Source organism: Bombus pyrosoma, linkage group LG1 (genome assembly GCF_014825855.1).
Source record: "Bombus pyrosoma isolate SC7728 linkage group LG1, ASM1482585v1, whole genome shotgun sequence".
Taxonomy (NCBI): domain Eukaryota; kingdom Metazoa; phylum Arthropoda; class Insecta; order Hymenoptera; family Apidae; genus Bombus; species Bombus pyrosoma.
In genome coordinates this window covers 4246458-4260653 of record NC_057770.1, presented here as the reverse complement: position 1 = coordinate 4260653, position 14196 = coordinate 4246458, and the positions used below count along the sequence as shown (strand labels likewise).

At 42.4% G+C, this 14196-nt stretch overlaps 3 protein-coding genes across 8 annotated transcripts in view; 2 read left to right on the top strand and 1 right to left on the bottom strand.

Moving 5' to 3' along the window:
- The first annotated feature begins 160 nt into the window (after nt 1-160).
- Nucleotides 161-6494, top strand: LOC122567542 (shootin-1). The gene is made up of 11 exons (XM_043726199.1): nt 161-1284; nt 1835-1994; nt 2855-3303; nt 3991-4104; nt 4182-4276; nt 4468-4621; nt 4697-4825; nt 4898-5043; nt 5436-5967; nt 6048-6106; nt 6181-6494. The coding sequence occupies exons 3-11, from the start codon at nt 2862-2864 to the stop codon at nt 6325-6327; spliced, it is 1818 nt and encodes a 605-aa protein (XP_043582134.1). The 5' UTR covers nt 161-1284; nt 1835-1994; nt 2855-2861; the 3' UTR covers nt 6328-6494.
- A 105-nt stretch (nt 6495-6599) lies between these two features.
- LOC122567627 (protein BCCIP homolog) lies at nt 6600-10889 on the bottom strand. Of its 2 annotated transcripts, XM_043726388.1 has the most exons (4): nt 10627-10889; nt 8468-8608; nt 7410-7664; nt 6600-7335 (listed from the first exon to the last, which is right to left on the bottom strand). In XM_043726388.1, exons 2-4 carry the CDS (start codon nt 8576-8578, stop codon nt 6796-6798), a joined length of 906 nt encoding a protein of 301 aa, XP_043582323.1. In that variant the 5' UTR covers nt 8579-8608; nt 10627-10889; the 3' UTR covers nt 6600-6795. The 2 variants fall into 2 exon arrangements, with proteins under 2 accessions (XP_043582323.1, XP_043582313.1); XM_043726378.1 differs by lacking the exon at nt 10627-10889 and having other exon boundaries at nt 8468-8722.
- LOC122567514 (protein Skeletor, isoforms B/C) overlaps nt 9001-14196 on the top strand; it is a 51436-nt gene continuing 46240 nt past the window's right edge. For 2 of the 5 annotated variants that reach the window (XM_043726186.1, XM_043726124.1), the window contains exon 1: nt 11740-11763. The gene's annotated coding sequence lies outside the window, so the exon portion shown is untranslated. Of the gene's footprint in view, nt 9105-9550; nt 9639-11739; nt 11764-11794; nt 12001-14196 lie in introns of those variants that run through there. The other 3 variants (XM_043726142.1, XM_043726133.1, XM_043726177.1) reach the window with 3 other exon arrangements.

Sequence of the window (14196 nt, the reverse complement as noted above, 5' to 3'; positions counted from 1 at the left end):
GCAACGATATATATATATATATATATTTTCTCAAGAGTCTTTCACGGCTGACAGATTCGGTGATAACGCGTTATTAAAGCGAGCTACTCGATGCACTGCGCAAGAAGAGGCCAATTACACGAGAAAACATTTCTTCGTTCCTTTTATTGGCATTAAAGAAACATCGGTGAACAGCCATCTTTGTTGGCAGTTTACGAGATAACAAGAACAATTAATAGATTAATTGAAATAACGCGAGCCTCGATATGCTACGATAATGTAGGAAAACCGGCGCGTAAATAAGTAAAAGAGAAATAAAAAAAAAGAAAAGGGGAAAAAGATAGATTGTCCTTTTATCGGGCTAACTCAAGCTGGGCAATTGGCATTTCTTTCGAAATATATCGCGAAATTGTGTGTAAACGAAAGAAGTATGGCGTGCGAGGCGCGATTTTTCGCTGACAATGAGAAAACCTTGCGGCCACTAACGCACACACCGACGGCTTTCATTTTAAAGGAAGGGCACGCAATCTCGGGCTCTTTCGAGTCGTCTGGTACCTCTTGAGATAACGTGACATTACGGTCAGCCGTGCGAGCAGTATGCGCGCGAACGTCGGAGAACGCGCATCTTCGTTCTTCTTTTCTGTCGTCGTTCTTCGCCTCCCCGCTGATCGGGCCATAGTTCCATTAACACAGCCTTCGTTGCACAGTGATATTCTTTTATATTCGTTTCATCGTCGTTCAATCGGTTTGTAAAAATGCAGCTACGTGCCCGATCGTGATATATCGATCGGTATATCGGTGTCGAACTTGCCAACTATAGATCGTAAGTTTCTAGTCGCACAGTTTATTCCGTTTTCGTCTTTGCGTTCTTTCTTCTCCTCCTGCGTCGCGTACCTCGCGTAATTTTGTTGCAAAGCAACATACGTAATCGTGGACGTTTGTTTTTGATAAAAAGAATGCGGGAAATTGCGTCGAACGAAAGTATGCACGGCGCAAAGAACACCGTTTGACAGCATTCAACATCCACCAGCGCGAAACAGGAAAAGTGAAAGGACTTCATAGACTTCCCGTAGAGGCAATGCGGCAGGTGATGCTGCCATTCGTACGTGTAACCGTAAAATTACGTCCGACGTGCTTTCTTGACCGACAATCGTGCTCTTGGAAAACGTTGCCTCTTACTACAGTCTCGTCGTACATCTGCGCGCACACAAATTGGTCCTAGTCCAGATCCATGGACAAAAGCGTCAACTGATCGTCGTTCCTTTATCAATCGACCAACGTAAATGGTGAAACGATACCAGCAAGGTGATCAATTGAATTGCAAGTGGCATATACGCACGGAAAAGTGCAACGATCTACGTGACCGTCGACCCGCTGCGTTGATGTTTGCATGACACGGCACGTTTCGAATTATCATTTTGCTCTTCCTCGATATGCCGCGTCCGTCGTCGTTGTCGGGTTCACGGGACGCGAAGCTTGAATTAAAAATAGTCGGGCTTGGTGTAAAAACGCCAACGAAATCTTTGGTATTGCCATAAAACATCGAGGACGTCTGCGGGACAGATTTTGCGGCGCGCGGTAGATAAAGCGTTCGTCAGAAGGAAGGCGTCGTCATCGTTTCTAACTGGTAAACGATACTCGAATTCGTCCAAGTATTTGTACATCGTTGTACGTTTTCTTACAGTTAGATACTTTGGAATAACGATAAGCAACGCCGTAACGAGATAAGAAGTAACGTTTGACTAACCGCGATCTCGATCGGAGACTTCCGTAACGACCACGCAAATGACCCAAAAGGTTTTAGATTCCGGTGGTCGTTAACCTAAACCATTTATCGAAACATCGGATTTTCTAGAATGACGCGGGCCGCAGTGACATTAGCGATCGTCCTCACGAGCAACAGTCGCTCGTGCATTCCAACGAATCAACTTTGAAATGTTTGCGGGAGATCTAGCTGGCTCCCACCAAGTCTAACAACACGTGTCCTCGTAGTCTCGCGTTGGAACGTTGCACGCGTAAGTAAATACGATGCGCTTCTTTGTTTCTCGTTTTCACGCGTGACCGTTAAATCAAGCTGGCGTAAACAAAGTAATACGGCGGAAATTCGTTCGACGGTTGCATCTGTCTGACGGGCAACAGTGTCAGTAACGATGATAGGGACCAATTGGACGGTGACGTAATATATCACAGAAATAACGTTTAAAATTCGAGGAGTGGTCATCGCGACAACGGCGGCTCGTCCGATTACAATTGACATCGGTATTGCGTTTCATCGATTCACGCTGATCGACGTGCTACGAAACTGCCACGAACCGGCACGATATGTATTTTCCTGCCCGATCGTTTATTATCGAGAACCTCCGTGAGAGAAACGTTAGACTCGCCGAACCAACTGACTTCACAATTACCGGTAACTTGATTCGGGATTCGTTGGACGTAACACGTTTATCATTTCCCGGTAAGTTCGCGTGGCGGCTCGGAAAGCATCTTATCTTCCCATACCGGGTACTTCGAGATTCGTGGAATCGAGATTAGTCACGAATACATTTTGACAGAGCCGGCTATTTCTAACGCGCCTTGTGGCCGCAGGGGGTGCGACCGATATGCGTATTTTTAGAAAACGATGTTATTAACCCTCTACTGTTTGAGTACGCTTCGATAGGAATACCCTTTCACGTTGCAATATCCGCAGAATCGTTCGTTTTCTGATCAACGTCTGTCAAATATATATCTATAATATATCGTCGATGAATTTCGATCGCCGCGGGATGTAAGCGTGAAATTTCGTACAGTGTTATAACTATTCTGTAGAAGGTCGATCAACGAGACGGAATAGCAAGGCTCTCGCGAAAGCAAATATATCGTCTGTTCGCAGAGGCGACATGAATAAAACGGAACTGAACATCGTCTTGAACACCGAGCCAGCGAGGACATCCTCGAGTGTAATTCACTCGCACATTCCGGTGCCGAGGATATCGAATGCGATTAAAGCCCAGGAAAGGTGTCCCCCATCCCGCAGGGGGTCCTTCGAAAAGCTGTCGCACAGAGGAGTGTCGGTCGCCGCTCAAAGGGCGTCCTTCGAGAAGCTCGACGCTTCCGTTCAGCAGCAACGATCGAGGAACAATAATTTGTCGAGCTCGAGCATCGAGATGCGCAACTCCGAGACTGAGAAACTTGCTTTCCACGCTACTGCTAACTGCAAGACGAACGAGCTGGTCGGTGTCGCGAAATTGAACAGGAGCAATAGCCTGGAGAGCAAGTGGAAGAGCAAATACGAGGAATCGGAGAAGAGGAGGAAATTGTTGCTACAGAAGAGCGAGGCCGGTAATTAATAATTAGTAATAAGTTTCGCGGCGTAATGAGCGTTTGTATGGGCCGCCTAAAGTCGTTAGAGAACTTTATTATGATTCCATTAGTCATCATTAACGAAGTGACGAAACACGGCTTCTTCCCTCCGCTTGCGAACATCAATTCGATTAAACAGTTGGGATAGGAGGTTGGTAAATATGGAACGGCGCCGGTTGTAGTTACAACTTTCCTCTCGTACATCTTTCGGGAACTTCTATTCTTTTTTTTTCTTTTTTCTTCTTTAACAAGTGCTTTATATAGATATTTCTCGTCGCGATCTTATTTCTCATTTATACGCGATCAATTTCTAACAGCAACTTCGTTTCTTCGAAACGATTAATCTGTCGTTGCAAGAAAGATCAAGGTGTAATGGACTTACGTAAAATAAGAGCAAGGCATGATACGTATAGCGAGAGGGAAGTGGCTGATGCATGGTTGTAGTTCATGGCCAATCATCCGGCAATCATACAACTTAAACGTTATTCGGTCGTGATTCACTCGTGCACGCGAAACGAATTCTATGACGTTTCTTAGTCATTGGCCATACGCGATGAAATTATAAATTAATCGGAATAAAATATCACCTGAGTATCGTGACGTCTGCGTCTGTGAGTACATTTGCAATTAAACTATTAAAGTTCCAATAAACGTTTTTTATCGCAGCAAGCAAGGAACATGCCGACTTGGAGAAGAAATATCAACAACTACAGAGACAAAATAGCACTTTGCAGTCGCAAGTCCAAGAAAAAGAACAGAGACTTCAAAAGCTGCGAACAGGTAGTTGTTTATAGATTGCAGAAACCTTTTCCGACGTTCGTTATTTTTATTTAACGAATTCCTTAATTTCCTTACAGTTTCCGAAGCAGTATGCAAAGAATACGAACAACTGAAGCATCAATACGAAACTGAGACAGGCGCTATGCATAAAGCCATGCAACAAGCATCGCAGGTAAATCTAAAACGATCCGTTTCGCTTTTATAATTGTAGATGCCGTGATACGGAGCTGGCGTATTTTATTGTTCGATATAATCTTTATTATTACACTTAATATCGCATAAGGGGAAAAGTCTGTTTCCAAGGTTGCAACTGGGCAGGCAGTTCTATGCATAATTTATCGTATAAATTAAAATCACTTTCAGTGGTACAGACAAAATCGCGAACTAAAGAGAAGATCGCAGATCATAACTCAAAAATTCCTGCAATCGAATCCGGAAGGCTCTCTAGACCTTGAGATAGCAGACGAAGTTGACTCGAATTTCGAAGATCTTGATCAGTTGAGAGAAACGGTGAAAGGTATAAACAGAGATTAGTAGCTTACAATTTCACCGTTAATTATGCAAGTTATTTGTAAGAGCGGGTAATTTGCAGAATTAAGCAAAGAGATAGCGAGACTTCAGACGGAGTTGCATTCCGCACGCCTTCAAGAGTTTGAAGCTCAAGAACAAGTGACGCATTTGACCACGCAGCTGGACGAGGAGAGAACTCTCAGACGAAAATGTAATTGGGAAATATCTGTACGATTCTCCGACGTTCATGTAATAATATATAATAATGAAATTTTCCAATTAGGTGAGGAGAAGGTGAACGAGATGAAGGTGCAAAAAGAAAACATGGAGAGGGTGACGAAGATGGTTGCAGAGGAAGTGCAAGCGTTGAAAGCTCAATGCGATCGCGAGAGAGAAAACGCGAAGATTATGAAGATAGAGGCCGAAAGGGTAAGATGCCTTTAAAATGGCTATGTCAAGGCAATCGCAAGACAAACAATTTAAAGAATGTCATGTTAGCGTCACGTCCTCTATAGAGATATGCTACCGACCGGTATCCACGCCAAGCTTGGGTACCGTGTTCTAGTTTCGGGTCTTCATACTTGTAAAGAGAGCGATATCTTTCTAATTGATTCTTAGCAATGGTTCGATGTCACGATACTCCGCGTCACTTGTAGAATGATAAGAATGTCCTAGAAGGATGTGGCCACGTAGTGGGAAAGGTGATGAACCATCTGGCGAAAGGACTGAGTCGAACGGCTCGGCACTTGCCCCAGAATCTTGAGGGAGAAGAATTATGCATAAAAATTTATAACAGGCATTCTGTATCGTACATTTAACAGGTACAAAAGGAAAGAAACGTGCTGGCTCATCAGAGCGCACTCCTGATGGCTGAAGTTGGCGATGACCCTAATGGAAGATTATTAACCGTTCTACAAGAGGTGGAGTCTTTGAAGAGACTATTGGAGGAAGAGCAACAGAGCCATGCTTCTCACATACAGATGCTGGAGGAGAAGTTGGAGGAGAAAGAGTCGAACGTCGAGTTCGAAATAGTAGAGGAAAAGTTAAAGCTGGCCGAGTCAGAGTTGGAAGTCGTAACGCAAAGGGCAGAAAGGGCGGAAAAGTCGGTGGAAACTCTGGAAGGAGTGGTTCAAACTTTGAAGGCGAAGATCAGTGAGCTGGAAGAAAAGCTTTCCAGGCCACCACCGCCCCCTTTACCTCCACCTCCGCCGCCGCCGATGTTCAACAACGGTGGACAATCGTCGATAAAATTGCTGACGAAAGAAAAAATTAATTCGGAACGAAATGCGGTGACTGACATGGAGAACATGCTTGGAATCACGAAAAAAACACCGACGGTTGCGCAACAGCCTGGTAATTATGTTTTAGATTTTGCAGGTGGTTGAGCAACTGTGCTAATATCGTGCGTTATCTTTATTTTTTAATCGTTCCAGCTATCGACGATATTATCAACCAAATAAAAGGTGGCCGTTTCACGTTGAAGCAAACGGATGTAAGTTTATGCAATCGTGGACATTAGTTTTGTATACGTAAACTACGTTTCTCAAGTGAAACGATTCGTTGCAGAAACAAAGGGAAGAGGAGAGAAAAAGACGACAGGAAGCGGAAAGCGCGCCGCCCGCTGTCTCGGAAATGTTAAATATTTTGGGTACCATGAGAAGAAGAGCCAAGCCGATAAAGCAATCGTTGAAATCAACAGACTCATCGACATAAAAGTAGATGCTGTCAGTAATATGCAAAAATATTTGTACGTCTCAGGCACGAGTTACGTGCCATTGTTCGGACATTAATCGCAACGCGTATTTTTTTAAACAAAGATCTGTTCTACAAGAATGTTTATATTATTTATTTAGATGGAAAATAAATTTTCTACCACTAAACGTAGTATCTGCATTGACGGTCCATGAAAGATCTAAATATTCATATACTTTTAGGTATAAAGAGAATGAATAACAGATGATTACAGGGCAAGTGACAGGAGACAGTTTGCAGTAAGCAGTACGAAAAGGTGTATTATAAAAAGCTGATTACATGTAAAACATAGTAGTTCATTGTACAATAGATTGTCAAAGAAACTAACTTTCGAAAGCGTATACCCTCCTTAGGTACGCAAAAGGAAGGTGCTTGTTCTTTCTTTTTCTTAGGAATATGAGATGAATTAACGTTAGTCCTTCAAATAGATTAAGGTATTTCACTTTTTATTCTGTCGATAATTGATTGTAATCTGAAAGCTTCGAAGAGAAGCACTCTCCTGTAAGGTGTCATTTCATCGTCAGACTCAGTCCATGTTCCAGATACAGCGCTGTCCGATTCTTTCTCGACTGAAAATTCAAAACTTATTGTTGCTTCCTGCGCAAAAATTTCTTCCTCTGGATTGCTCCATACAATAACCGGATCACACGTATTATCTTTCTTTTTACTTTTTGCTCTTTTAACTAATTCCGGTCTTTTTGTTTTATAGAATTTACAGATTAATATGTAATAGGAAAAATTGAAGGGCATCTTCTTGTTATTTGCCTTTTTTATATCGGACATTAAATTTTCCAAAAGTGGCACGGATATCTGTGCTGGAATATTAACAAATCTTTCGTTGATCAATAAACCTAATACTTCCGTCTCGTTTTCAAGAAGATTTTTTATCATAGTATCTACTGTGTCCGTTGCATGTTCCTTTGCCATTTGTGTCAGTAATTCTCTGAGTTGTTGTATACAAGGATAACTCTGAAATAAACCAACTTGTGCATCACCGAATGACTTTTGTACCAATTAAATGACATTATATACAATATACTTACCTGTTTAGAAGATAAATTAATTACTGTAGTAATACCAAACACATCGTTGACATCGGTATCTTCGTCGTCCGATTCCTCTAAATCCGCCGATTGCTTGACAACCGAACCTACGTAGTTTTCACGGATTATTAAATCTGCCAGACCACCTAAATCAACATGAGCCTTCAAAAACAATTGTTGTAACAAGGTCTTAATGCCATGATAATCCGGATCCACTGGATATCTTCCTTCAAAGTCTACTTGAATTTCCATTCCCTAAATATAAAGAAGAATTTTATACTTTAACGTTTATTTATATTTAATATTTTGTATTATGACATATTAATTGTGAAATATGAAATTTGAGAAATATACTTAACTTAATTACAGAATACAATTCGAAATAAATTCACATTTTTTTTTATTATAAGTAATTTTTATCACAAATTAAAGATGTCTTTGTCATTAACCCCTTAACCTGCGAGGTCGCGTTAGAGACGTGGTACGTCGATCGGGCCGAACATAAACAACACGTGTGAGGGATGTGGTACGTCGATAGGGCCAAACATCAACAAGACGCGTGAGAGACATGGTACGTCAATGTTATTGATTCATTATTTACTTCAAAATAATAAATCTCTTTTGTTCGACGATCAATTGGTAGCAGTTATTTATCAAACATCTTGCAAAATAAAATTAGTCGTACAACTTGTGCACAACTTCGAGCGCTCAGCCAAACTGTCAAGTGGCTTGACACGAGACCGACCATGTCCTTGCTTATGACACGCGCTATTGGAACATAAATCGTAAGACAAGGGGTTAACAACTTACAACACTGTATTTGCTTAACAATGCTTCCATGGAATTGGCACTTTGTTGGTTACGACAGTTATACGAATGATTTTCACAATTGCTAAAGATTATACGCGTACTTAATTATTATGTTTCATTTTCGATGAATGTCAATTGTCTCAAAGACAGCTTTCAAATAAATGCGAATCAAAGACCGCGTGCTCGAAAGTAGGGTTAAGACCGACTAATCACATTTTATACTGATTTTTTTCACTCAAATTGCTTACCTCTTCCTCCAATGGTTCCTTCTCGTCATTCTCACTACTTGACGAACTTTGATCATCGTCCCTGGAAAGTGGGAAAACTCGCTGGTCACGTTTTTTGGTCGGAGCAGCCATTGTCACGGACTAAGGAGCGGTTCTGCCGTTCTGCTGGCCACCACGTGATATATATATCGTAGTATCAACGCGATTGTTTTTAATTTTCAAGATCGATAATTACTTGTTCAAGTACGATATTAGTATTTATATCTTTTTAATAAAGAAACGACCATAAATATTCCTTTTTATCTTTTAACAAATATCGGTTAGGTATTCGATCTTCACATAATGGATGTATATGCAATTATTTCAAATATAAAACAGTAAAAATATTTGTTTAGTATCTACCAAGAATTGTGAACGATAACATTACAATATTAATCGCATAAAATAATTATATCGCATTTAAGTTTTAATTAGTTTAAATTTCAGTTACTTTAAACGTTCGTCGACAGATGTCGCCAAATACATACTTTTGTCGTCGCGCGGCTCCAGTGATCAGTCACAGCTCATTTAGCGCGCGAGTATGCTGTATGCAGTGTAGCGTTAATTTTGCAAGACATTTTTGCACGAAAAAGGAAATGTCTTCGAGGCGAGAAAGAAGGTAAGCGAATTTGACGAACCATGTTATTTATGGCGAAAAGGCACGAATTAAGTTAAGAAAGAAAAAGCAAAAGGATGTGTTTCGTGACTATACCGAAGGTCGTAAATTTCGTATCCACCGCTGTGGAAAGTGTCGTCATTCGTCATGCGCTTGAAACGTACCGCGCAAGCGAACTGTTTTTTTGAATAAACTGTTTGCTATTTAGCTACTCGTTACCCCGAAATGTAATCATTAGGAAGGATAATGCGCGTAACGCTACTTGAGAAAGTTACCTTGGATTCGGTACTCGTTCGATAGGTTTCGATATAACGGGAGGGAATAATTTGAACTCCGAATCACATACTCGTGTGCAGTGAGGCGAAGACGCGTCCGTTGTCGGCACTGCAAGCCAAAATTCGATTAAAGTTCTCGCGCATGGGCCGAAGGAAATCCTGTTTTCTCAAATTTCCCGGAGTCTGTCAGGTGGCACCACGGCGTTCACCGGTCCGGGTACATCACATCGAACAATACGGAGCAGTGCGATCGCTTTTTTAGGTTATAAAAACACGTAGCCTTATAACGTATATCCCCGAGTTATAGAGTAAAATATTCGCGCAAAAAGCAGAGCCGACGGTGGCCCTCTTTTGTCGTGCTCCCCCGTGAATATTTCGTGAGTGCTTTGAGCTGTGGCGGGCGGTGAGATGGCTGTCTCTCTTTCTCTCTTCTAGTACCTGTATTTCTATATATCTATCTCTGTTTCTTTCTCTTTATCTGGTGTTTTTATAGATGTTCGGCTGAATAGATGTTCTCGAACAGTGTACCATGTACATCCCCCCTTCGCGATTGTACCTCGTGATACGCATACAACGTGTATATATCGTGTATCGATGTACACAATGCTCCCGATGCATTAAGGATTAGTTCGATTATCAGCTACGTAACCGGAAGTAAATAGTTTCAGCGAACTTTTACGCGACCCGAAGGAGCTACGAACCTTGTCTTACATCTCCATCTTAACGTCTAACGTTTCTTCTTATGTTTTCTATTGATTTTTTATTCGTAACAAAATAGCATCTTTTTTTTTTCTATATAACATCGATTATCTGGCTTTTCGTAAAAAAGAAGAGACATAAGGAAGAACGAGTAATTTAATAATCGATTTCGTACGAACCATATTTCGATGTACGCGACTAAAAATTTGCTTCAAACAGTCGATCGCATCTCGCAACAACAACATATGTTTCGGTTAATCTTTTCGCGATTACGTTTAACGTAAGCTATGGGTTTTAAAGGCAGGTAAATAACGGCACTATCCGCGGAAGATGCTTAGAGTAAAAAATCTCCTAATTAAGGAAAACGTCAGCCTTTCCTTCTCTCGTAAGTCTCGTTGAAACTATTTAACAAGCTGAAATTGAGCTACTCCTGGCCACCGAGCCACTCTCTCTATATACATACATACGTGTACACGACTGCAATGTTTTTCATTTTTTGGCTGCTCGGTGTCTTTTCTTTAGCGCTGTTCCATAGCATATAGCTGTCTCACCTGCCTTGATCTGTACCACCTGTGCGTTTCGTTTTTATCCTATGCTTCCTCTCGCGAGACGCGTCCCAACGGAAGTTTCTCGACTGCCGGAAACCACGTCGTTTCTTTACGTTTTCCTTGTCGATCCAGTCGCTCGTCGAGTCGTTTCATCGTGACGTTACACGATGAGATACGAGACGATAGAAAGATCGTATCGAAAGTGAACTGTTCCAGGTATACGCGCGATGTGGACGCGAGATCTCGTTGAACGGAGGCGATCGAACGCGATTGCCGATTAATTGCGCCGTCCCTCCCCTGTTCTCTAATTCGATAGCCTACTACCGATAACACGCAAACCACCGTGGCTCGTTTGATCGCGGACGCAAGAGAGAGCGAGCACGCGTTTCACGGTTAACAGGCACAGGCCATGGATGATGTTATAATTTTGGATCTCGTTAGCTTCGGGGGATTTGGTTTATTGATTTCTCCTCGCCGTTTTCTTCTAGACGGCCTTCGAGGTGACGCGTCTATCCGACTTTGTCCTTGTTCGAACGTTTGTTACGAGACGAGCGTTCGTTTCAGTGGAAATTCCAAAGAATTAAGCCGGTGTTAATCGGGGAATTTGGAAAATTTCGATAACACCACGGGCGATCCGTAAGAGTCACGGTAGGATCCCTTATTACGCGGTAAATACGTACGTACCACGGTATACGAATTGGTCAAATGTTTCCTTAAGCGTAATTTCTGTATTTCTATTTTGCAAATTATTTCCGAAATCGAGTTGTACGAGTACCGCGTTGTACGGAGTCCTACCGTAATCGTTTATTGATTTTATGCGATTTGGAATTTCGCGTTGCCCTAGACCGTTCCATACTCTTGCGCTGTTTGTCGCGCCGGTCTGTACGACGCAATTCTGCACGTTTTCGTTTAAACATGTGTACTTCGGTACGATACATCGTACACACGTAGGTCGTGTTTTTGTTCATTGAAACGTTTGTCGCGTCGCTCGTAATATGACAATAATGATAATTATCATCGAACGAATAGAAACGCAAATAGATCACATATCGGCATCGGGAAGAAAGTGATCGCGTCTGCTAAACGTATGGAGTAGTTGGTGCGATTTGGACACAAGGCGTTCCTCTTTTTTCGCCGGTGGTGAGAATTACAGAGCGAGACGAACGAAATTAAGCCATATGGTTATATCGCAGGGGTGTGCTCGGCCCGATGCGCCGCGCAACTGGTTGATTTATCGGTGCTTTCGCGTAGCGAAAACTAGCAAGAAGGCCGAATTGAATTACGCTGCGTGCACAAATTGCTTTATTCAAATGCAATTTAAGGGTCGCGCGTCTTTCGCAGACTGCAAAGGAGAGTTTAAAGAGGCTGTTGCGTTAGGTATCGTTCTCACATACTGTATATCGTCCTGTTTATCGATCTGCTGTTTTTCCCCTCCATTTTTTCACGAACCATCTTCGACAATAATCTTTGGTAACGATTTTCCGTCGGTCAAATTATTTCTCTAATTCTACACGCAGTAACGCGAACTCGAATTTCGAATTGAAAAAGAAATCGCGTCGGTTCACGATCGAACCACGTTTTACGTAACGCGCGACGTAAATTTGCAGAATATGAGGCTGGGTTAATCAACTTTGGTCGACGCTACGTCAAAGCGTTCGAGGTCCTTTCCTGCTTGACCTTTCGAAACGGCAGCGTAGGTGGACATTAACGTCGTATCTTGGCTCGACGTACTCCCGACGTCGACGCTTCTTCCTGCTCCTCTTCTTCCCCTTTCGATGGCAAGAATGCTCGAAGCTGATCACATTGCAGCGCGTCGAAAGTTCGGAAAACGTCGGAATATCGGACGCGCCTTGGTCAAGCTCTTTCCTCCTATCGAGCGGAATTTTTCTGCCATTGGAACAAGTTGTTCGTCGAGGGGATACGTGTAAATTCGATCGAGCGTTTTTCATCGTTGCCCTCTTCGGGTTGCGCGAATCGCCAGAGATTTATCATCCTCGTTTCTGATCCTTGGCCGAAGCCGAGTGGTTGAGAAACAAGACTAACAGGCATCGAGTCGCTACGTTTTAAATAATTACGATTGAAACCGACGTGAAACCGTGATTCTGTACTTTTCTGTTTCGTTTCCAAATCTCCGGCAAATTCTTTTAATTTTCTTCTATTTCTACGCCGTTTCAATTTGGACGAACTCGAAGAAAGCAAAGCGGCCAAAGCAAATAGTATCTTTGACTTTGAACACGCGCACCATATCATTGAGGATATCAATCCGACCGAAATACCTTCAGTTACGCTTCTATACTCCCTATAGGGAAGATTCGCATGATAAAAGCTTCTTAGAGTAACTAAGATTCTTAGGATTCAACAGGAAGTGAAAGATGCTGCGTCTCGAATATCGTGCAACTTTTCTCTGAACCTCGCTGTCAACTACTTAGCGATATCATTCACTTACATGGTCGTGAAAATTTGTTTGTTTATTCGTGGCGGCGCTGATTATTCGAGTAACGATTTAGCGCAGCCGTTTCAAGTCGTCTGGAATAATCGTGTGTCCGCGGTGGATAAAGACAGGTTGTCCTTTTGTTTCTTAAATTTCTCATTCGCGAAAAGAATAACGAAGAATGTAGCGTATAGAAGATGATAGCGTATGATTAATTGTATGTTAGAGTTCTCCTTTATCCGGTTTCTAAAGCTTTCGCGGGGGATTGCTAATATTATGTTACGTTGGTTGGCGCGGTGACGTAGCAGGATCTTTATCTGCTCCGGTCCGGTTTTTCCGGTTTCACCCTCGCGGCTTAAACGTCGTTTCCGGTTGCATCGTTGCCAGTCGGTTCGACCGGCGTTCGAATTTAAGTCGACTCGGTGCATTGTTATTCACGAAGCGTTGCCAGTGAGCGCGAGTAAGAAGAGTAAACACGAACGTTTCGAATGTATTTGCGGGTGCGATAAGAAAAGAAGAATAGAAGAGAAGAGAGCCACGGTGATATTTACGATGAAAATTACGACGGTATCGCGTTGCACGATCGTTGGTCGTTATATCGGAGCCGCGACGAAAATCGTTAATCAAACTGTTCTCGAAATGGAACGACCGGGTCTAATAACTCGCTCGCAAGACAGAATAGGCTGCACGGTGAATGGAAGTAAGGCGTCGTATTACGGCAATGTTCCGAAAGAGAAATCTTCCTTATAACGTTGGATTGTTATGCGAGGAAGGCTCGAGCTGTATAATGCCATTGTATCGTCAGGATAATAGGGCTATTAAATTTGCTATGTGAATATCGTCGAACGATAAAAATATCCGTGATCGCTTATTAAAGTTCTCTCGTTCGCTCAGCCTATGCTATATGTTCCTTTGCGTATCGTGGAAGGAATTCTTCCTTGCAAATGTTCGCCCATAGGAAAAGCAACGAAACGGAAAGAGAAAAATCTTTCTAGCGAACAGTTAACAAGACGGCAAGACAAGGTTACTTGTTGGATCGTTAGGATTATTCCGGTAACCGAAGAGCGTCGATGGTCGTGTTCGAACGACGACGAAAGAGTATAGCAGGACCGTTGCTGATACACCGGAACTAATTTGATAGC